At 47.7% G+C, this 16,572-nt stretch overlaps 1 protein-coding gene across 3 annotated transcripts in view; it reads right to left on the bottom strand.

The window, feature by feature from the left end:
- Positions 1 to 16,572, bottom strand: part of FLNB (filamin B) — a 70,855-nt gene that overhangs the window by 43,757 nt on the left and 10,526 nt on the right. For all 3 annotated transcript variants that reach the window (XM_065687706.1, XM_065687705.1, XM_065687704.1), the window contains exons 2-4: positions 3,217 to 3,465; positions 2,130 to 2,227; positions 1,076 to 1,223 (exon numbers count right to left, since the gene is read on the bottom strand). In XM_065687706.1, coding sequence (XP_065543778.1) covers positions 1,076 to 1,223; positions 2,130 to 2,227; positions 3,217 to 3,465 — 495 coding nt within the window. The remainder of the gene's footprint in view (positions 1 to 1,075; positions 1,224 to 2,129; positions 2,228 to 3,216; positions 3,466 to 16,572) is intronic.

Here is a 16,572-nt window from a genome sequence, read left to right as displayed (position 1 = left end):
TTGCAGTTTTTGAAAGAATAAGACAACTACTAAAGCCAGATTTTACAGCTGAGGCAGGTTGATCAGTCATTTACACAGCAAGTGGAGTACAGCCAGTCTATAACTCAGGGTCTGACAAATGTGTCTGTGTATTGTGGTTTATGGAAGGCACCAATGAAGGACATAAACCCCAAGCAGGGTAAGTGCTAAAACCCACTTCTGACTATAATGACTGCTCTTCAGTAAACAGCGACCATGTCCATTCATTCCATTAGCTAAGTCTCAGTGGAATATCAAATTTAAAGAGCAATGTTTCAGTGATGTTTTGCTGCATACCTAGCATATTAAAGATACAAATGTGTTATTCATTCAGCTTTGATTGTATTCCAATCTGGAGTAGACCACATCAGAAGTTACAGGAAATTATCCATTTAAAAGCTAAGTTAGAAATAAGAATGCCTATGTAGATCCACAGTTGCATAAACAACTATGGACCAGTCCTTCCAATTAGCAAACACAGCCTTTACAACAAAGGCTCAGCACTATTTAATGTTCGAAGTGTTACAACCCACCTTTGCACATTCACCCCTCCTGATAGATACAAATACCTTATTTAGAATTAGTCTACCCTAATATATATCTGCCATCAAGCCTGGCAAACTGGAAACTCTGCCTCTAGAGAAAGCCTGCTCAGAGACACACACAGATGTAAAGAGGTTTTTCCCCTTTAAAGGAGCACTTTATCACAAGAAGCATTCGATGCTAGATTAACAACTGTCAGCAGCAATACTGTTTACAGCTTAAATTTCACACCAAGGTTTTAGCCCCGTATCATGCTACTCCTTCCAGCTGTGGACTGCAAGGCTGGCAGCTTGCGGAACAGGTTCAGAGACTTTGGGGAATTTACATGTTAGAACTAGGAGTGTCTTTTGGACTATATCCACGTATTTCTGAAACTAGGCACCACACCAAGAGTATACAAGTGAAACTTTGAAGTCAGTTACTGTAGATCTGGGGTTCAACACAAGCAAAAAACCCCACCCAGCTTTCTGAAGAGTTAAATGCTCTGTGCAGCTTAAGCTCACCAAGTCCTTACCTCTGCCATAAGCCCTTGCTTTCTTTGGATTCAGTTTGGGCTTTAAAGGAGCTCCTGGTTTCAGCTTGGCTTTGGGGAACTGGGACAGGTAAGTCATTACAGAGTGTTCATCCACATCAGGGTGGATAATTTCTTCAGGGGTAATAACCTGAAAGGCAGCACAATTAAGTATATTGTACCAGTGCTTAGTTACCGCATGTCAACACAGAAACACAGCTATGACACAGTCTCACATTTCAAAACTCCCACATGCTATTGCAATTTCTTACATATATTTTCCCTTTGATACACACAGCACCATTTATTATCTCATGGCAAGAAAATAAAGAAGCTCATTATGGCCCCAATGTGGTTTGGGGGCTTTTTTGTGCGTTGACTATTAGGGGTTTTCAGAAGACTGTGTCAAATTAAATGACAGCAAGGCAAGATGTTCCCCTCAAAAAGCAAAATGCGGATCATTAAAACTGAAAGAATCAGTAATTCCTAATCCTGTGTGCTAGAGCTCTGAACTGCAGTGCTTGCGAAGTGAAACTTGTGACCAGGCTCTTCTCCTCTCATGCTCCCATGACACAAGCTGCTCCAACAGTTTCAGAGACTTCAGCAATTCCAACCAACTTTATCAACATGACAACAATCCTGTTTGCAAATATACTGTTCTGCGCTTGAAAGTCATCTTTGCAGGTGATTTCCTAAACCAGGTAAGGGCTGGTTTTTTTAACTGTGGAATTCAGTGCAGCAAAACAAACTCACTCCAAGGGCTAACAGAGCAGGCACCAGTCCACATGCACTTCCCCCCCCCACCATGCTACAACACCAGCTGCCTTCAGTGGAGACACCTGCACAAAACCTTACAACCAGAGCTCTGAAATGTAATAGCGTGTTTCATTACAATTCGCCCTTTCTCAGGCAACTTCACATGAGTAAACTGTAACCTTTGGAAGCATCCAACAACTTCACCTGCTTGGCTGAGTTTAAAATGAAGCTAGTCACAAGCACAGAGCTATGCGCTGTGCTCCTGCAGGCAGCATGCATCCCAGTGCCCACACAGCCTCACCTGCGGCACACCCAGCCAGTCATCCGCCTGCTGCATGGCTTCACGAGCATTGTCAACGGGCTTCTTTGGATCCCAGGTCTCCCAGTCAGGACACAGGCCTGCAAGCACATTTCAGTTATTCGGGGTTATCTTCAAAGGAGCTTCCCTTGCTGAAGAAACCAAGTGCAAGCTCCACCGCCACTTGTATTACACTGCTATACAGAAAGACATTCAGAACTTTGCAGAAATAGCCAAAACAAGATGAGTGTGTGCTGCTCACTGAAACGATTCTGAGACAACAGCCAGCATCTCCCCAGGCCCTTACAGCACACGCAGTAACAGCAAAATCAGAAAGACCCACCCTGCCTATCAACTAAATAATAGTAATATATAGCTTGTCACACAACTGCACTGATTTAAAGTTAATCTTTAAAGTTGCACCGTGCGAGACACCACTCTAAATTCAGGATGACTACTTCTACCCATCGTTTATGTTTCTCTGGCTCTCCTGCAGCAAATTTGGAAAAGAACATTTCAAGTGCTTGGTATAGCACCCCAGATTGTATTAGATGAACACCAGCAAGCGCACTAGCAACGCTGTTTTACAAGAAGGTGAGGAAACTGTGCCTTTTTCACACTTCATCACATTACTCGCCTTAAGTAGCACAGCCTCAGCTTGCTAAACACTGAAGTATCAGGTAGTGTACAGCTTCTGGCTGCTCTGTGCTCCCTCTGCAATCCTATTTCAGCAGAACACATGAAGCCTCCTGCTGCGCCCTGAAGTTGAAAGGTTGTTGGCACTTGCTGTGAGAACAAGTCTTTCTTGCATTTAGAAGCCAGCATTTGCGCCTTTGTCCCTTGCACCCAATACAAAGCTAAGACCTGGCGCCTCCAATAATGCAATCACATTCTGCTTTAGGCCAGTATTTCTCTTGGCCAGCTCATTTACAACTTGCTGCTTCCCACAGCCAGCCCCTTTGGACTTGGGTTTCTTGAAAGCCTCACTCTGTCTCCAGCTCAGCAGTGAAAACCTCCTCCAGAAGAACAGCAGAGCAGCCACAAGGACAGCAAGCAAGGAAAACACTGACCATCAGAGCAAAGGACTTACCTGGAGCACAGCTGTCAACAAGAGCCCCCAGTGCTTTGCCATCCTGCCAGTTTTGATTGAAGTTCGTGATTGGCAAGTAAGGGATTTTGTTCTGGATCCAGCCCAGCAGCCTCTGCTTAGGGGTCTGCTTTTTTGCATCATCATCACCTTCATCCTCCCACACTGGCATGGAAATGGAGTAGTGGAGGATAAGGGTCCATATCAGGCCAAGGATCAACTTCAAGTTTCCATCAACTATGGCTTTACTATCTGGAAGACAAAAGACACATAACTGTTTATTTCCCACCCTAAAGCGGCATGTTTTTAAAATACTGTGCCTGCACTCATGCTCAGGCAATCAAGGACAAGAAAAGCAACCCAGGTCACTGCAGACACTTGCTTAAGCAGAGACATCATTCTTCATGCCCTGTATTAGGAGGGAAGAAAGGAGTCCGAGCACTCAGTGCTCTCCAGCTGTCTTGAGAGCTCTGTGCTCTCCAAGGGTCGTGTGACTTGCCCTTGAAGCTTTACAGCATTAAGCTTAGAAGAATTGGCAGTTTAAGTTCTCTGGTATTTAGCATTTGGATGATAAGTGCCACCTGTTATATTTAATGGCATTTGTATCTTATGAAAGAGGCCAAACAGCATGTGATGGAGTTCACAAGAACAGAATCCCAACAGGGGTTGCTAAAAGCACCATTTAGGAAACCACATTTATATACAGCAACGTGCCTCCTCACATGCAGCAATAGTTTGCATTAAAAATGATAGCCAAAAAAAGTGCTATATGATGAAGCCCAGGAAAGCCAGACTCCAGATATATCATGACCTGTGCACAAATGGCAAAGTGGAGAGTGGAGGCCCACTGAGCATCCTTTGCACCATCACAGTCCTGCCTGCACAAAAAGTCATCCCTTCACACTACAAATACAGAGTTAGAAGAAAAGGAAAAGCCAGCTCTGGCTTTTCCATGTTACGCTCTAGTCTAGCAACGGTTTATCACCACAGCAGCTCTACTTTAAGACACACCATGCAGCTAAGACTAAGGTATCAAGATCAGACTGTTGTAAAAAGCTGTCTGAAGGGGCAGGATATTTCTTGGCATCACTTTGGCCTTATGAAGTGACAGTTTTGTGAATATTCTTGCAATTTGCTTTGGTTTTAATGAGTCACAAATTGAATGCACTCCCTTTGAGACTGTAGCAGCTACTCAGGTTGTATTACATTCGTAAAAGCTCCAGTTTTGTCCAAGAGCACCCAAACCAGGGCTCTTATGCAGTGTTTCAGGATGCCCTCAGCCTGACTGATCCTTTCAGTCACAGCAGCAGGTTACAGCAGAGCTTTTTTCTATTCTTTCCTCCATTTCAGTGAAAACTGCTGCAGAAACTCCTTTTTAGTCACAGAAGCTACAAGTGACCTGGAAACTTTTGTCTGCTCTCCAGCGCCTGGAGCAGATGTTGGAGTAAAGACCAGTTCAGTGGTATAAATTCAATTTCATGCCACCAGAAAGCACAAGGAACTGACTGAGTCCTAGACAGCAAAAGAAAAGCATTTTGTTCTTCAATTGCCTATTCCACCTCAAATTCAGAGTGTTAACATGTACAGAGTCCTCCAAGCTGAGCCTCACCATGCCCAGCATCCATAGGCATGCCTTACTTGTGCCTCTTCAGCTACAGAAACCACAGCAGCAACCCAATACCATCTTATCAATACAGACAGATCTCCTGACTTTCAAAACAAGTGATTATACAGAATAGCCACCAAGAACAGCAAGCACCAGGGTGTGTTCCCTTTAACCCAACGCTAAAGTGAAGTAGTTAATATTTACATGGTTTCACAATAGGGCAGTATGTCCTGAACAGATAATACTGTAACTTCAGACCTTGATGTGCATTTGGCCTCTCTGGATAGTTAAAGTCTGGTTTATACTCAGATTTTATTTGCACTAGGGCTTTTTAATATAAAATACCCCAGTTTTGACTAATCTTACAGGATTATGATAAGTGTCTGCCACTTGACTGCTCACTGATGATTTCACATCCAGTCTGAGATACACAATAGATATCTGTGAGGTGATTAAGCCCCGCTGGGTTTTAATTACAGGTTTCAAGGTAAAAGCCTGCATCATGCAATAGTTTGTCTCTTAGCAACAACTAAACATTCCTGCTGTAACCCATCTCCCCCCTCTTTCCAGTAGAACTGCAAACTGGTCAGTGGAGAGAAGACGCTCCCCTGCAATCTATTAAGGAAAGCTTTCTTGGAAGAATTCATACTGGAGCAGGAGGAAGAGCTACATCTTAAATGATAGAGACCCAGTGCCGTGCTGGCAAGCTCACCATAGCACCTGAGCTCTGCAAGCTAGAATTAATGGCTGTGCAGAGTGTAAAGCCCAGACTGTCGGTGTGAGCCCCCATGCCTGCAGCACCTCCATCCTGCACCACCGCGGCAAGACCACCGGCTCACACCGCAGCACTGCAGCATACAGCCAGCCACCGCATCCCTGTGCCAGGAACACCTCCGGGCTCCGGTTTCAAATTTACACTGACACCAGCGTTTTTACCAGAGTGGACACAGTATGATTTAGTATGCTACAAGTAACCTGGCTTCAGAAAGCCATCCAGCACTCCCAGGGAGGAAAGCCAACGGGACAGAATCACCTCGAGCACACTGCTACCCACACGTTATCGAGATAAAGAATGGCTCGTTTCACATTTACAGCACATAAATAATGTCTGTAAGGGGATGCACTGTGGTTACTGCAGCACTCGGCCGCGTGCTCAGAGCTTCCTCTGGCACCCCATCCTCATCTCTGGAGGCACGGCTGGGCAGTGGTCCTTGACCTGTGGAAACAGAGCCTGTACACAAGACAGCTTCAGATCGAGAGCAAGAATATCCCATCTCATCAGCCTCGTCCAGAGAGGCCAGCCCCAGACCGCTGTCCCAGTGACAGGAAAAGGTCACCACAGGAATGGGACAGCTCTTCCTCCCCGGGGCTGGTGCCATCCCACAACTGCACTCTGTTAGCACAGTTAGCAAGCTCTTGCAGCCTCCCAGCTTCCTGACAGGCATAGGGATCTCATGATGTAATTTTTTCCAAGCCTGCTTGTAGGAGGGCTTGTCTGCTTTCATTTGGGGTGGGGAAGAGGGAGGGAGAACTCCTGGGCAGGACAGGAGACCTTATCAGCACCCAGCAGAACCGCCTGCGCTCCCTTCCCACAGGTACCCTGCTCCCAGGTAGAGGGGATCCCACCAGCACCTCATCCCTGGCTCACTATCTCTACCATGATATAAAAGGACCCTCCATGGTCAGGAAGAAACTAGAGTCCAGCCAAAACAGGCATGGTGCTGTTTACACCAAGTGCTGGTGTAAAACTCCACTCCACCGGAGCATTCAGCCTCTCTGCTTTAGTGCTGCCTTTTTAACTGACTGAAAACATTAAGTGCATTCTCCTCAAGGTCTCTCAGGCATTAAGATGCAAGTGGCACCCAAGAAGAGAAGCATCCATGAACAGGTCCTGCACAAGGAGCGCAGCGCTGTCCCAGAGAACCCTGAAACCCTCGTAGTACAACCAGATTTGCAGCATCCCCCACCAGCTCCGAGTGCACACTGACAGTGTAGTACTGCCAAGGTTTTAGAACAGCGGGGAAAAAAACGTGTTTCCAATGACACCTAAGCACCAGCAATCGTTATTGCAGGAACTGCTGTGTACCACAGCTCAGCTGGCTTTCCATTGGATTCTCCCTGTTCCCTGGTCTGCTTCAATACACTTTTTCTGGCCATCACAGGGTGGAAAATGGATTACATCAACAGCGGATTTTGAAATGCTGCTTTCCTACTACAATTACTTTTAGGCATACTTCTTACTCACACCATGTATACTGTGCAGCTTCACAGTGCCTTTCAAGCCATGTTTCTCAATTGCTTCTCTGGAGTTTACTGTAAAGTTACAATATAGAGACAGCACACTTGTGGTCAGTGCTTCAGAACCACAGTCGAGGAGGGTGCACCTCCACCATCAGCAGTGTTTGGCTTTCAGCGCCAATGAATTAGGTAGATGGGAACAGATTGTCTGCTTTCAGCTCAAGTGAAGAGTGTGTGTTTACTTCATGGCACCAGGCGAGTTTCCGCAGATTAAAGGATCCTCTCCAGGCAGGCAACAGCCACCGGATCCCTGCCTTCCCTTGGCTTGGAGGAAGCGAGCTGTTGTATCTCAGCCGCCAAGATAATTTAGTGGGGCTGAACAAACTCTTCACAGCACCACTGTAGCCAGCTTTAATGTAACTTCTCCTGGAGAAATGGTGGTAATCTGCATCATTTGCTTTATTCACGTTACAGTGCTTACATTGACATCTCCAAGATGCACTTGCATGCATGCCAGACCACACTCGCTCACTGTTTCACTGTACCCAGGAGGAGATGCGTGCTTTGAAGATCAAAGTTCCTGTACAGGTGAGTCACACCACTGCACCGGAGCAGGATACCTGCTGACAGCCATCCCACTTGTACTTTCAAAGGACACGTTTATGGGGAGCCCAAGCATGAAGCAGGAATCCATCCATGCCACAGGACCTCTCACCTGCCTCAGACCAGTAGCTGGGAGGACTTCAGCTCAACTGGAGACACACCCAACCAACTTTAGAGGTGCCATCTAGATCAGGGAAGGGGGGAGGGCTCTGGAGGGCTTGGTTTGGTTTTTTTCATTAGAACAAAGAATTTTGGGGCTGTTACATGCAAGTCCTACTGACATTCTGCTGCGGACTCCAGATTCTTTAATGCTTTTAGTGACCACCTTCATACGGTCTGCAAGTTATCACAGCTAGACACACAGTCCTAAACCAGCAAGCAGCAGAAAAAGCAGAAACACTCAAGTTTGGATTTAACACAAATCTGCATTCCCACCTACGCTGTTCAACGTGCATTTTAGCTTCAGTTACTCCAACTTGCTTTCCTCCTCTAGCAGTATGTGATGGCAATCCAATGTCAACAGAACAGCAACTGCCATCAAACAAGATGCAGCCCTCGTCCAGCTGCACGCAGGCGGAAGCCATCCGCAGGGTCAGGCTGCAGTCCGCTGCTGCTGAGAGGTCCTGGCGTCGGGATGCAGCTCGACACGATCTGCAGGCTGACTGCAGGGAAAACCTGCCAACCAGACATAAGCTGTTCTGCAGAATCAACACCAGCACTGAACAAGCGAGCACTCACTCTTCTGTGAAAAAAAAGCCTATATATAGCCTCCAACATTAAATTTTATGTAGGAGTATCCTGCTTCTTAGTCAGCTATTAGAATTTAAGTGCCTGCCTGGTAGGGTGAAGAGGAAAACAGACTGAACCAGAGCTCGGTTGCTTCCCCCATCACACCTCTGAGTCTAGATTGTAATTCTTACCATTTTATTATCCTATTAACTGAGTGGCAGCTGGCCCAAAAAAAATGGATTATGGCAATTCCATAGGCCAGCATTATAAACCACCAGTCTTGAAAAGGAACCAAGTTGTAACTGCTCAAGCTGATTTATAATTGTTGCTCTATACTAAAAATTAATATGATATGTTATACTTGGACTGTTAATATCACGCTCCTTAAAGCACAAAGGAAGATGTTAAAGTGCCTAGGCTTCAGCCAGCAGCGTGACTAGGCTGAGCCAGCAATAAGACCATCTTGAGACAAACATGTGTCATTTTTATGACCTGGGCCACAAAATACTTCCCAACCCAACCTACCAAGTGGAAAACCACCAGCACTGCAGAGCTGGGTCCTCTGTATCTGTGCTTGCAGCTGCCCCAGGAGCAAGTGCCAGAACTGCAAGCTGGCATTGATTTGGAGGTTGCAAGTTCATCTACTCCAGTGGAGAACCCTAAACTTCACCTGCAGTATATGGCTTGAATTATACGACCTTCACTAGGTCTCTTCAAAACTATTCTACAATTCAAAAAAAGCCCCAGTGTTACAAACAAGTTTGTGAGCAGCGTCTTTTGCTCATGTGCAAGCCTGCTTTGCATCAGATTAAGCACAAGAACTGCGGCAATGCTCCTTGAACCCTGCCCTAGAGCAGAGCTGCAAGCCATTTTCTGTTGGACAATTAAGGGAAACAAGATAAGCTACCAAAGCAGACGGCTTCCTTACTAAACTGAGCTAGTGATACAGACTGCTCAAAGTGTTGTGAAACAAATGAAGGACTGAAAAAAGCAACTTTTGAGTGGCAAACTTCTTTTTTAAAGCAGTTTCTTGGTTGAGGCTGCAGTCAACAGTGTCTTGTTCACAGTCTGGGCAAAGTCTGCTAATCTTCACATGTGACATCTGTATCCAGCTTCTTTAAGAAGTGCCCACTCTCTCCAATCTTGATGTCTTCTCTACTTAAAATTCTGGTTTATGCACTAGACAGAAGAACCCCCCCAAGATGTATGCTCCTTTAACACTACACAAAGGAGCTGTCTCACCAGCAGCCCTTGCTCCTTATTTCCAGACATGGAAGGAACTTGGTATAGCACACAAAGTTCATCTCAGTTATGGATCATTTATGTAGACACTGTAGGAATTTTAAATCCCTGTACCTTGAAGTTTCCAAGCATTTCCCCACCTCTAATTATTCTTGTCTACTGTTAATCAGCTATAGCAGTCGAAGGACAGAAAAAATAAGCTCTCACTAGGGCTTAATCTTCTGCAACAGTGAGAACTCCACATTGAACAGAGCTCTTCGAAAGCCCTGCTCTGCACTCATGCATGCCAAACAGAAGTATGCAGATGAGATGGGGCTGAGCACGCTGCCTAAGGAAATCCTTTGCTGAAGCATACAGTATGTGTTCACAAGCTTACCACGCCTGCTAAAGACATTAGCGGCATCCTCTGTAGAGATAATATGTCTTTAAATCAATTACACGGGTTCCTCCATGCTTTAAGAACATACTGCAACCATTTCCTCCAGAGACCCTTAAGCCCAGGTCCACCTCACAGCTTCTTGGGGCTTAGCCCATAGCTGTTGCCTGGCCCCATGCAGCCAGCTTGGGCTGCGAAAAGCACAAGGCTGTGCTTATTGCACACAGTTGGCACCAGGGCAGCTGAGCTCAGGCCAGTTTCGTGGATTCCTAGCTGTGACCTGCCAGCCTCTAACAGCAACATGCTCTAGCCCCATTGCTTCCCTGCTTCTCAGCAGTGTTTGCAGTTGGTGCAGTGACCCATATGAGAGCTGTTTCTCAGCATCCAGCCTACCTGCATAGCAGCAGGCTTTCAGCTCATCCTCTCCCAGCTTAGCTCCTGCACCCTGCCAAGGCTCAGCCAGTGGCCAGCTCCACCAATGAGCCTCAAGGCATTCATCACCTGAGGAAGAGTACCTTCAGGAAGTGCAAGTGATACACCATGTACACAGCAGATCCACTAAGCTTCTTCCAAGGTGAGTTTTTCAGAAGAAGAATGCCATTTCAGAGAGCTGTACAAACTGTAACTGAGTGCTGGTCTGGGCACAGGCAGGAGGATGGAAAAAAGTGATAGGCTTTTATTGCATTGCAAGGAGACAACAATTATTTTCCTCTATGCTTAGCAGTGTGTCTGGTTATTAACAAAATAAAGATTCCTTTGCGAGACTCATGAATCAAAAGATTAAACATTACAATTCAGAGGTTTTTCAATAGTTTTTACTTTAACTGGATTTGAAGCCATTCAGATCAGAGAGCTTCAGACCATTAGTGCATCCACCACCTTGTACTGTCTGCTGGTGCATGTTGGGCTATCGGAAAGAATCTCTTATGAGGTGGAACAGGCAACTGTAAAATTAAGTTCAAATCCAGTCCTTTCAGTGTAGGTTTGGCAAGAAAAAAACAAAAACATACAGACTTTTAACACAGAAAAGAATAAAAAGAATCAAGCCAGTGAAGCTCAAAGAAGTGAAGCACAGATTAAAATAGTTCTGCCCGACTTCTTAATGGGCATCCAGAGACCACTTACATCTCACATCCAGAAGAGAAAGGCATAACATGAAGCAAGTTAAAGCCCGCAGTGTAACAGCAACAGCAACTGATACAGCTTCTCCAAGAGAAACTGAAAACACCCAGGGGGGCTGGAAGAAGTCAAGAATTTCAAAATGAGGAATTGTTAGGCTGGGAGGGGAAAAAAGTCAAACTGCGGGTGGCTTATGATCAAATTCCTTAATACTTTCAGTATGAATATACCTAGGGCTTCTGTTGCCTTAAGAGCCATAAACCAAGTCATGGATATGAGAAAGTAAAAGTGTTGATACGGTGTTCAGGAACAGCCTGAGGCAGGAGTGTCAGGGCACATCCACCTCTTGCCACAAGCGCTCCTGGGGAGCATCTTCACCACGAGCACCAGGAGGGCTCCGTGCTGCCTGCACACTGCTGGGACAGGATTAGCAGTGAGTGAGGATGCAACGCAGGATAATGAGAGCTGCCATTCACACTGGCTATTTCAGACTCAGTTGCTCACTGCCAAGCAGGTCCCCGCTCGCAGCTGCGGGACCACAGAGCAGATACCCAGCCGAGCCACATACGGGAATGCTACGCTAATTATTCCAGATCCTTTCCAGGGGAGGGAAACACAGAAGGGAGTGTGAATGTTCAGCCTTTGTACCGCAGCAAGTTTCCATGAGTGCTGCTTTGTTCGCAGCAAGCGAGCCCCTCTCCAGCTCCACAGGGCAGCCCGCCAGCCACCACCACGGCACCGACCCCGAAACCCTGGCCTGTTACCCGGCACAGCCATGGGGCGCCGAAACACTCCCCACTACGGGAACCCCCGTGCCCACGGAGAAGCGGCTCTGGCTGTCCCGAGCACGCAGGGCCTGCCGCGGCACGCCACCGTCCGTGACATCACTGCCAAAACCGCCCCGACAATGGGCTCTGCGAGCGCGGCCCCTCGCGCCCAGCAACGCGCATTCCCTGCGGCTGAGCTCATCCCAACGCCCCGCCGGTGCCGGTCCTGGCCCCGGTAGCAGCCGGGACACCGCGGCTCCCGCTCCCCTCTGCCATGGGTGGCGGATGCGCCCCACGCTGTGTTGGCTGATGTTAAGCCCCTTCGACTGTAGGGCTCTGCACTTGGGGGCAGGAATAAGTGGCAGCCGGACAAGAACGGGGCTGCAGCCCCTTCATGCCTCACCAGGCAAAGGGACATTCCTGCTTCCCAATGGCTCGGGGTGCACAGTGGCCCCCGTCCCCCAGGACAGCAGCACCCTGCAGAGTGGGTGCACTGACCCCGCGGGCAACAGGCAGCTTGGGAATGTTCCCAGAAAGGGGCAGGCAGCGTGGGACTGGGCCGTGGGAAGGGCTGCAGGCCTGGACCGGCATTACCGCTCACCCCACTGCCCCAGGGTCAAGCACCGGAGGAGGGAAACACCGGGAAGCACCAGGAAGCACTGGGGACAGGGCAATGTACGCTGCCCCCGTGCTGATTAATCATTCAGGAATGACTTGTCAAGGGAAGTCCCTGCAGTGGGGAGTGAACATGCGGGAAAGTGGATTTCTGTTAAAGGAGGGAGGGAAGGCGGGGGGGAAGGAGGCGTCCTGCCTTCGCCACACTGCCGAGAAACGCTTGGCTCGCAGTTTGAAACCAAGCGGCAGGAGACAAACTACAGCTCCTTCTTCTGGGCATGGCATGGGGGTGAAAGGGGAATGACCCTGTGCCAGGCCTCGGCTCCCCAAGGGTCAGTACATTTATTCCCATAGCACACTGGAGCAGGCAGCTACACCCAAGTCAGCAACACCACCACCCAATGCACAGGAAACAGGTCTCTCTTCAAGACAGACGTTAACATTTCAGTCAAATGCAAAGCTGTCCAAGCTTAGCACAAAATACTCGTGTGGGAGTCCCGAGGTTGTTACTTCACACACACAAAGAAAGCAGCACCTCCTCCCAACACATGGTGAGCTTCCACGAGTGCAAAGCCAAGCCCCGATCAACAAGGCTGCACTGATAGAAGCAGCTGTAAAGGCAGAATCCTACAAGCGTAGCACAGCAAAACTAAGAACTGTGTCTGAAGCGTGCGAGTGCTGTAGCCATCTCTGCAGGATTAAGGTAATCCTAAATCTCACCAGGTCAACTCAGGTTGCTTCAAGGTTGAAAACCTGGCTAGTTCTTACAAAGACCTCCCAGGGGCTGGCAGAGGCATTAGGGGACAAGTCCTTAGCACTGTACTGTATTTTATACTACTGAAGGAAGGCTACTGAGCTTCAGGGCAGGGGACCAACAAGAACATCCACCCTCAGGCACCAGCATGCATTGGAGATGGTAAAGGTGCAAGAGATGAAGCTGCAAAGAAAACCCCGCCTTGGCGAGGCTGAAGAGCAGTGAGTAATTCCGAGGTTTCCAGACGCCAGAGTGACCTCTGAGTTACTGAAGAGCATGTTTACTCACACTGGGTGTAGGTCAAGATAGTTATAAGAAACAGCATGTAAAATCCTGCCGAGATAAATGAGCCCATTCAGATAGGGCTGTCTAACATCTTCTATGCAGTAGACACCAGGCATGAAAGCAGCAATGGATGGAGTTTCTGAGGCCAAAACCAACACATTAGAAATTATCAGAAGTGATTACTGTTTGGGGAAATCCCTGGCCACAACAGACACCAAGATCCACTTTTTCCATCTGCAACCAGAATTGCTGTACCGACTGTGATTCACTGTGCAAAGGGCTGTCCGAAGGAAATCCCCATTCATGCAGCCCTGTACGGCTCAACCCATCTCCACTCAACACTGCAGCACCAAAGTGCTCGGGACTGGAGCATCCTGTGTGGTCTGGGGTTGGTGAGACATCAGAAAACACCCTGCCGGTTACTTCGGCTACACAGGAGATTTGTGGTTTGTCTTGATTTTGATAGTCTCCGATTCTGAGCACCTAACAGCAGCGCTTCATGCAGGCTTGTTTTGAAGTATTTAAGCAAAATACTCTGTTACAGATGCTCGGTAGCTTAGTGACAAAGTTATTCCAGAATTTATCAGCATGTAAACCATCTGCCCCACCATGTCACTGAGAAGCAATAGGAAAGCTAATCGATCTCTAACATGCTATGCTAGTTTTGGCTGCGATAGAGTTAGTTTCTCCCATAGTATCTTGTATGGGCTCTGTTTTGGATTTGTGCTGAAAACAGTGTTGATAAATAACAAAAGGATGTTTCAGTGATTGCTAAGCAGCACTTACACAGTCAAGGTCCTTCTTGAGCCTCACCCTACCAGGGAGGAGGCTGCGGGTGCACAGCAGTTGGGAGCTGACGCCAACTGACCCAAGGGATAATCCATACCATAGGACATCATGCTCACCGTATAAAGCTCAGGAAAAAAGAAGGAAGGGGGAGGACACTGGAGCGATGGCAGTTGTCTTCCCTAGTCACTGCTACACATGACAGAGCCCTGCTTTCCTGAAGGTGGCCGAACACCTGCCTGACCATGGGAAGTGGTGAATGAATTCCTTGGTTTACTTAAAGCGTCCTTATCTCAACCCATGAATTTTCTCACTTTTTCTCTTCTGAACCTCTCCCCACCCCACCAGTGAAGCGAGTGAGTGGCTGTGTGGGGCTGAGTTGCCAGCTGGGGCTAAACCATGACACATGCAACTGTACCCTTCTGCAGATAGAAACAGCCACTTTGGAAATCCAACATCTGAGCCATTTCAACACTTCATTTTGACATCCAGACACAAGTATCCAGCACCGAAAGCAGCCCCACACCACGCACTGCACAGAAGATGTGAAGATGCTCAGGGCAGTTGCACAGTCACTATAAACACGTACATCCACTGTGCAGTCTGGCAGACACTTGCTTTTCCATGACCACTGTGAAGAGGTCTTAACACTTGTGTGTAAGCCAGCTAGATGTCAATTCTTCATGAGCTTTCACATACAGACACCCACCCTCCCCTCCTGGAAACCATGACTATGCCAGTCCAAGAAGGAAGAAGGCCACTTTCCTCCAATTTTTAACTAAAAAAAAAAAAAAAAAGATACTCAGTGAACACCACTTCCAGAGGCTTTTTAAAGGAGGAAGCTTTCCCCTCTCTGTGACGAAAGCAGTGGAGTCATTTAACCATATTTTTGTATACTTGTGCAACCCAGCAGTAAACACACTTCCATCTGCACATAGCACAAGGCTCGCCCCTGCACGGTCCAGACTGAAGCCCTGTGTGTTTAGCATCCCACACAGGATAGCTCCACGTTTATATGGTTCCAGCTACAAGCCGCTAACGTAAGGAATAGACACTTGGCTTGAGGCCCAGGTAATTCACCCAACGGTGGCAGTCACTATCAGACAGACCTCTTTTGAGTGGAGCTTTCATAAGCAGGAGAGCAGTGGTGAATCTGCAGAGGCACAGTCTGCATGGGTGGTCTCTGAACACCTTAAAGAGGACCATATGGGATTAATGGTACAGCTTGAGCACATATTAGCCACAGCTGTGCAATGCTTGCGCAGACCGTGCACCCACTCCTCCCACCCAAACTCACCACACAGCAAAGCTTTGCTTCAGATGTGCGAGTTCTGCATTGCTCCAAGCTGCTCAAGGCATCCCCACAGCCCACACCAGATGCCACAGGCTGGCCAGCACCAGCCCCTGGGGCTGCTCTCCAGCATGCGTGCCCTGTGCCACGGGCTCTGCTTGGGTCCTCCTCCCAAGGGGCAGAAGCAGCTCTGCTCAGTCTAATCCAACTTTGTCGGGAGCTGCTCAGCCACAACAGGCTCTGGCTGCTAACAGCAACTCCTGAGCTATCCAGTGCTCAGAGGGACACCACCTTTCCTCTCCGGAGGCTGGACTTCAAATCTTCCAACTTCAAGGCTTCACACAAGTCTTTGCAGACTTCACAAGCTCGCAGCTCTCTCCCTAGTCTCCAGGGACAGCCCTCCACCACACACATGCTGACTGAGCAGGGTACAGGCAATTACCCAAATACTCACCAGATGCAAGACCTCATTTTTAATCTGCAGTCTCACATTGTTCACATTTGCAAGCCTATTGTATTTCACATTTTTAGCACAACACAAAAATGTTAGCTCTAGAGGCAGTTTTGCTAGAGCTGGAATAACTGCAGCAACACTGTAAGCTACACTTCTCTGCCTGACCTCCCATACCCCTTCCAGTTAGGTACAGCATTAGGCCACCACATTTGTTATCAACGCCTAATGTTAGTAACCTGCTATTACCTCAGTCCAGGCAGAACAAGAGCCCCATAGGCGTTATCCTACTCCTAGACAAAGACTGGGCTGCTCCTTTCAGCTTCTACACTTGAGCTTGAATGCTCTTGTTGTCCAGGTACTGCTTCAGAAGCCTGAGCTACTTCTTTTACATACAGAGAATTCTGCAGCTTGTTAAAGCCTATGTTTAAAAGTAATAAAGCCAGTTAATTAAAATATTAAAGCTTCCTCTGCCTTAGGCAGATTTTTCAACCAAG

This window comes from Lathamus discolor, chromosome 7, assembly GCF_037157495.1.
Source record: "Lathamus discolor isolate bLatDis1 chromosome 7, bLatDis1.hap1, whole genome shotgun sequence".
Lineage (NCBI taxonomy): Eukaryota > Metazoa > Chordata > Aves > Psittaciformes > Psittacidae > Lathamus > Lathamus discolor.
This window is presented reverse-complemented; position numbering and strand designations above follow the sequence as displayed.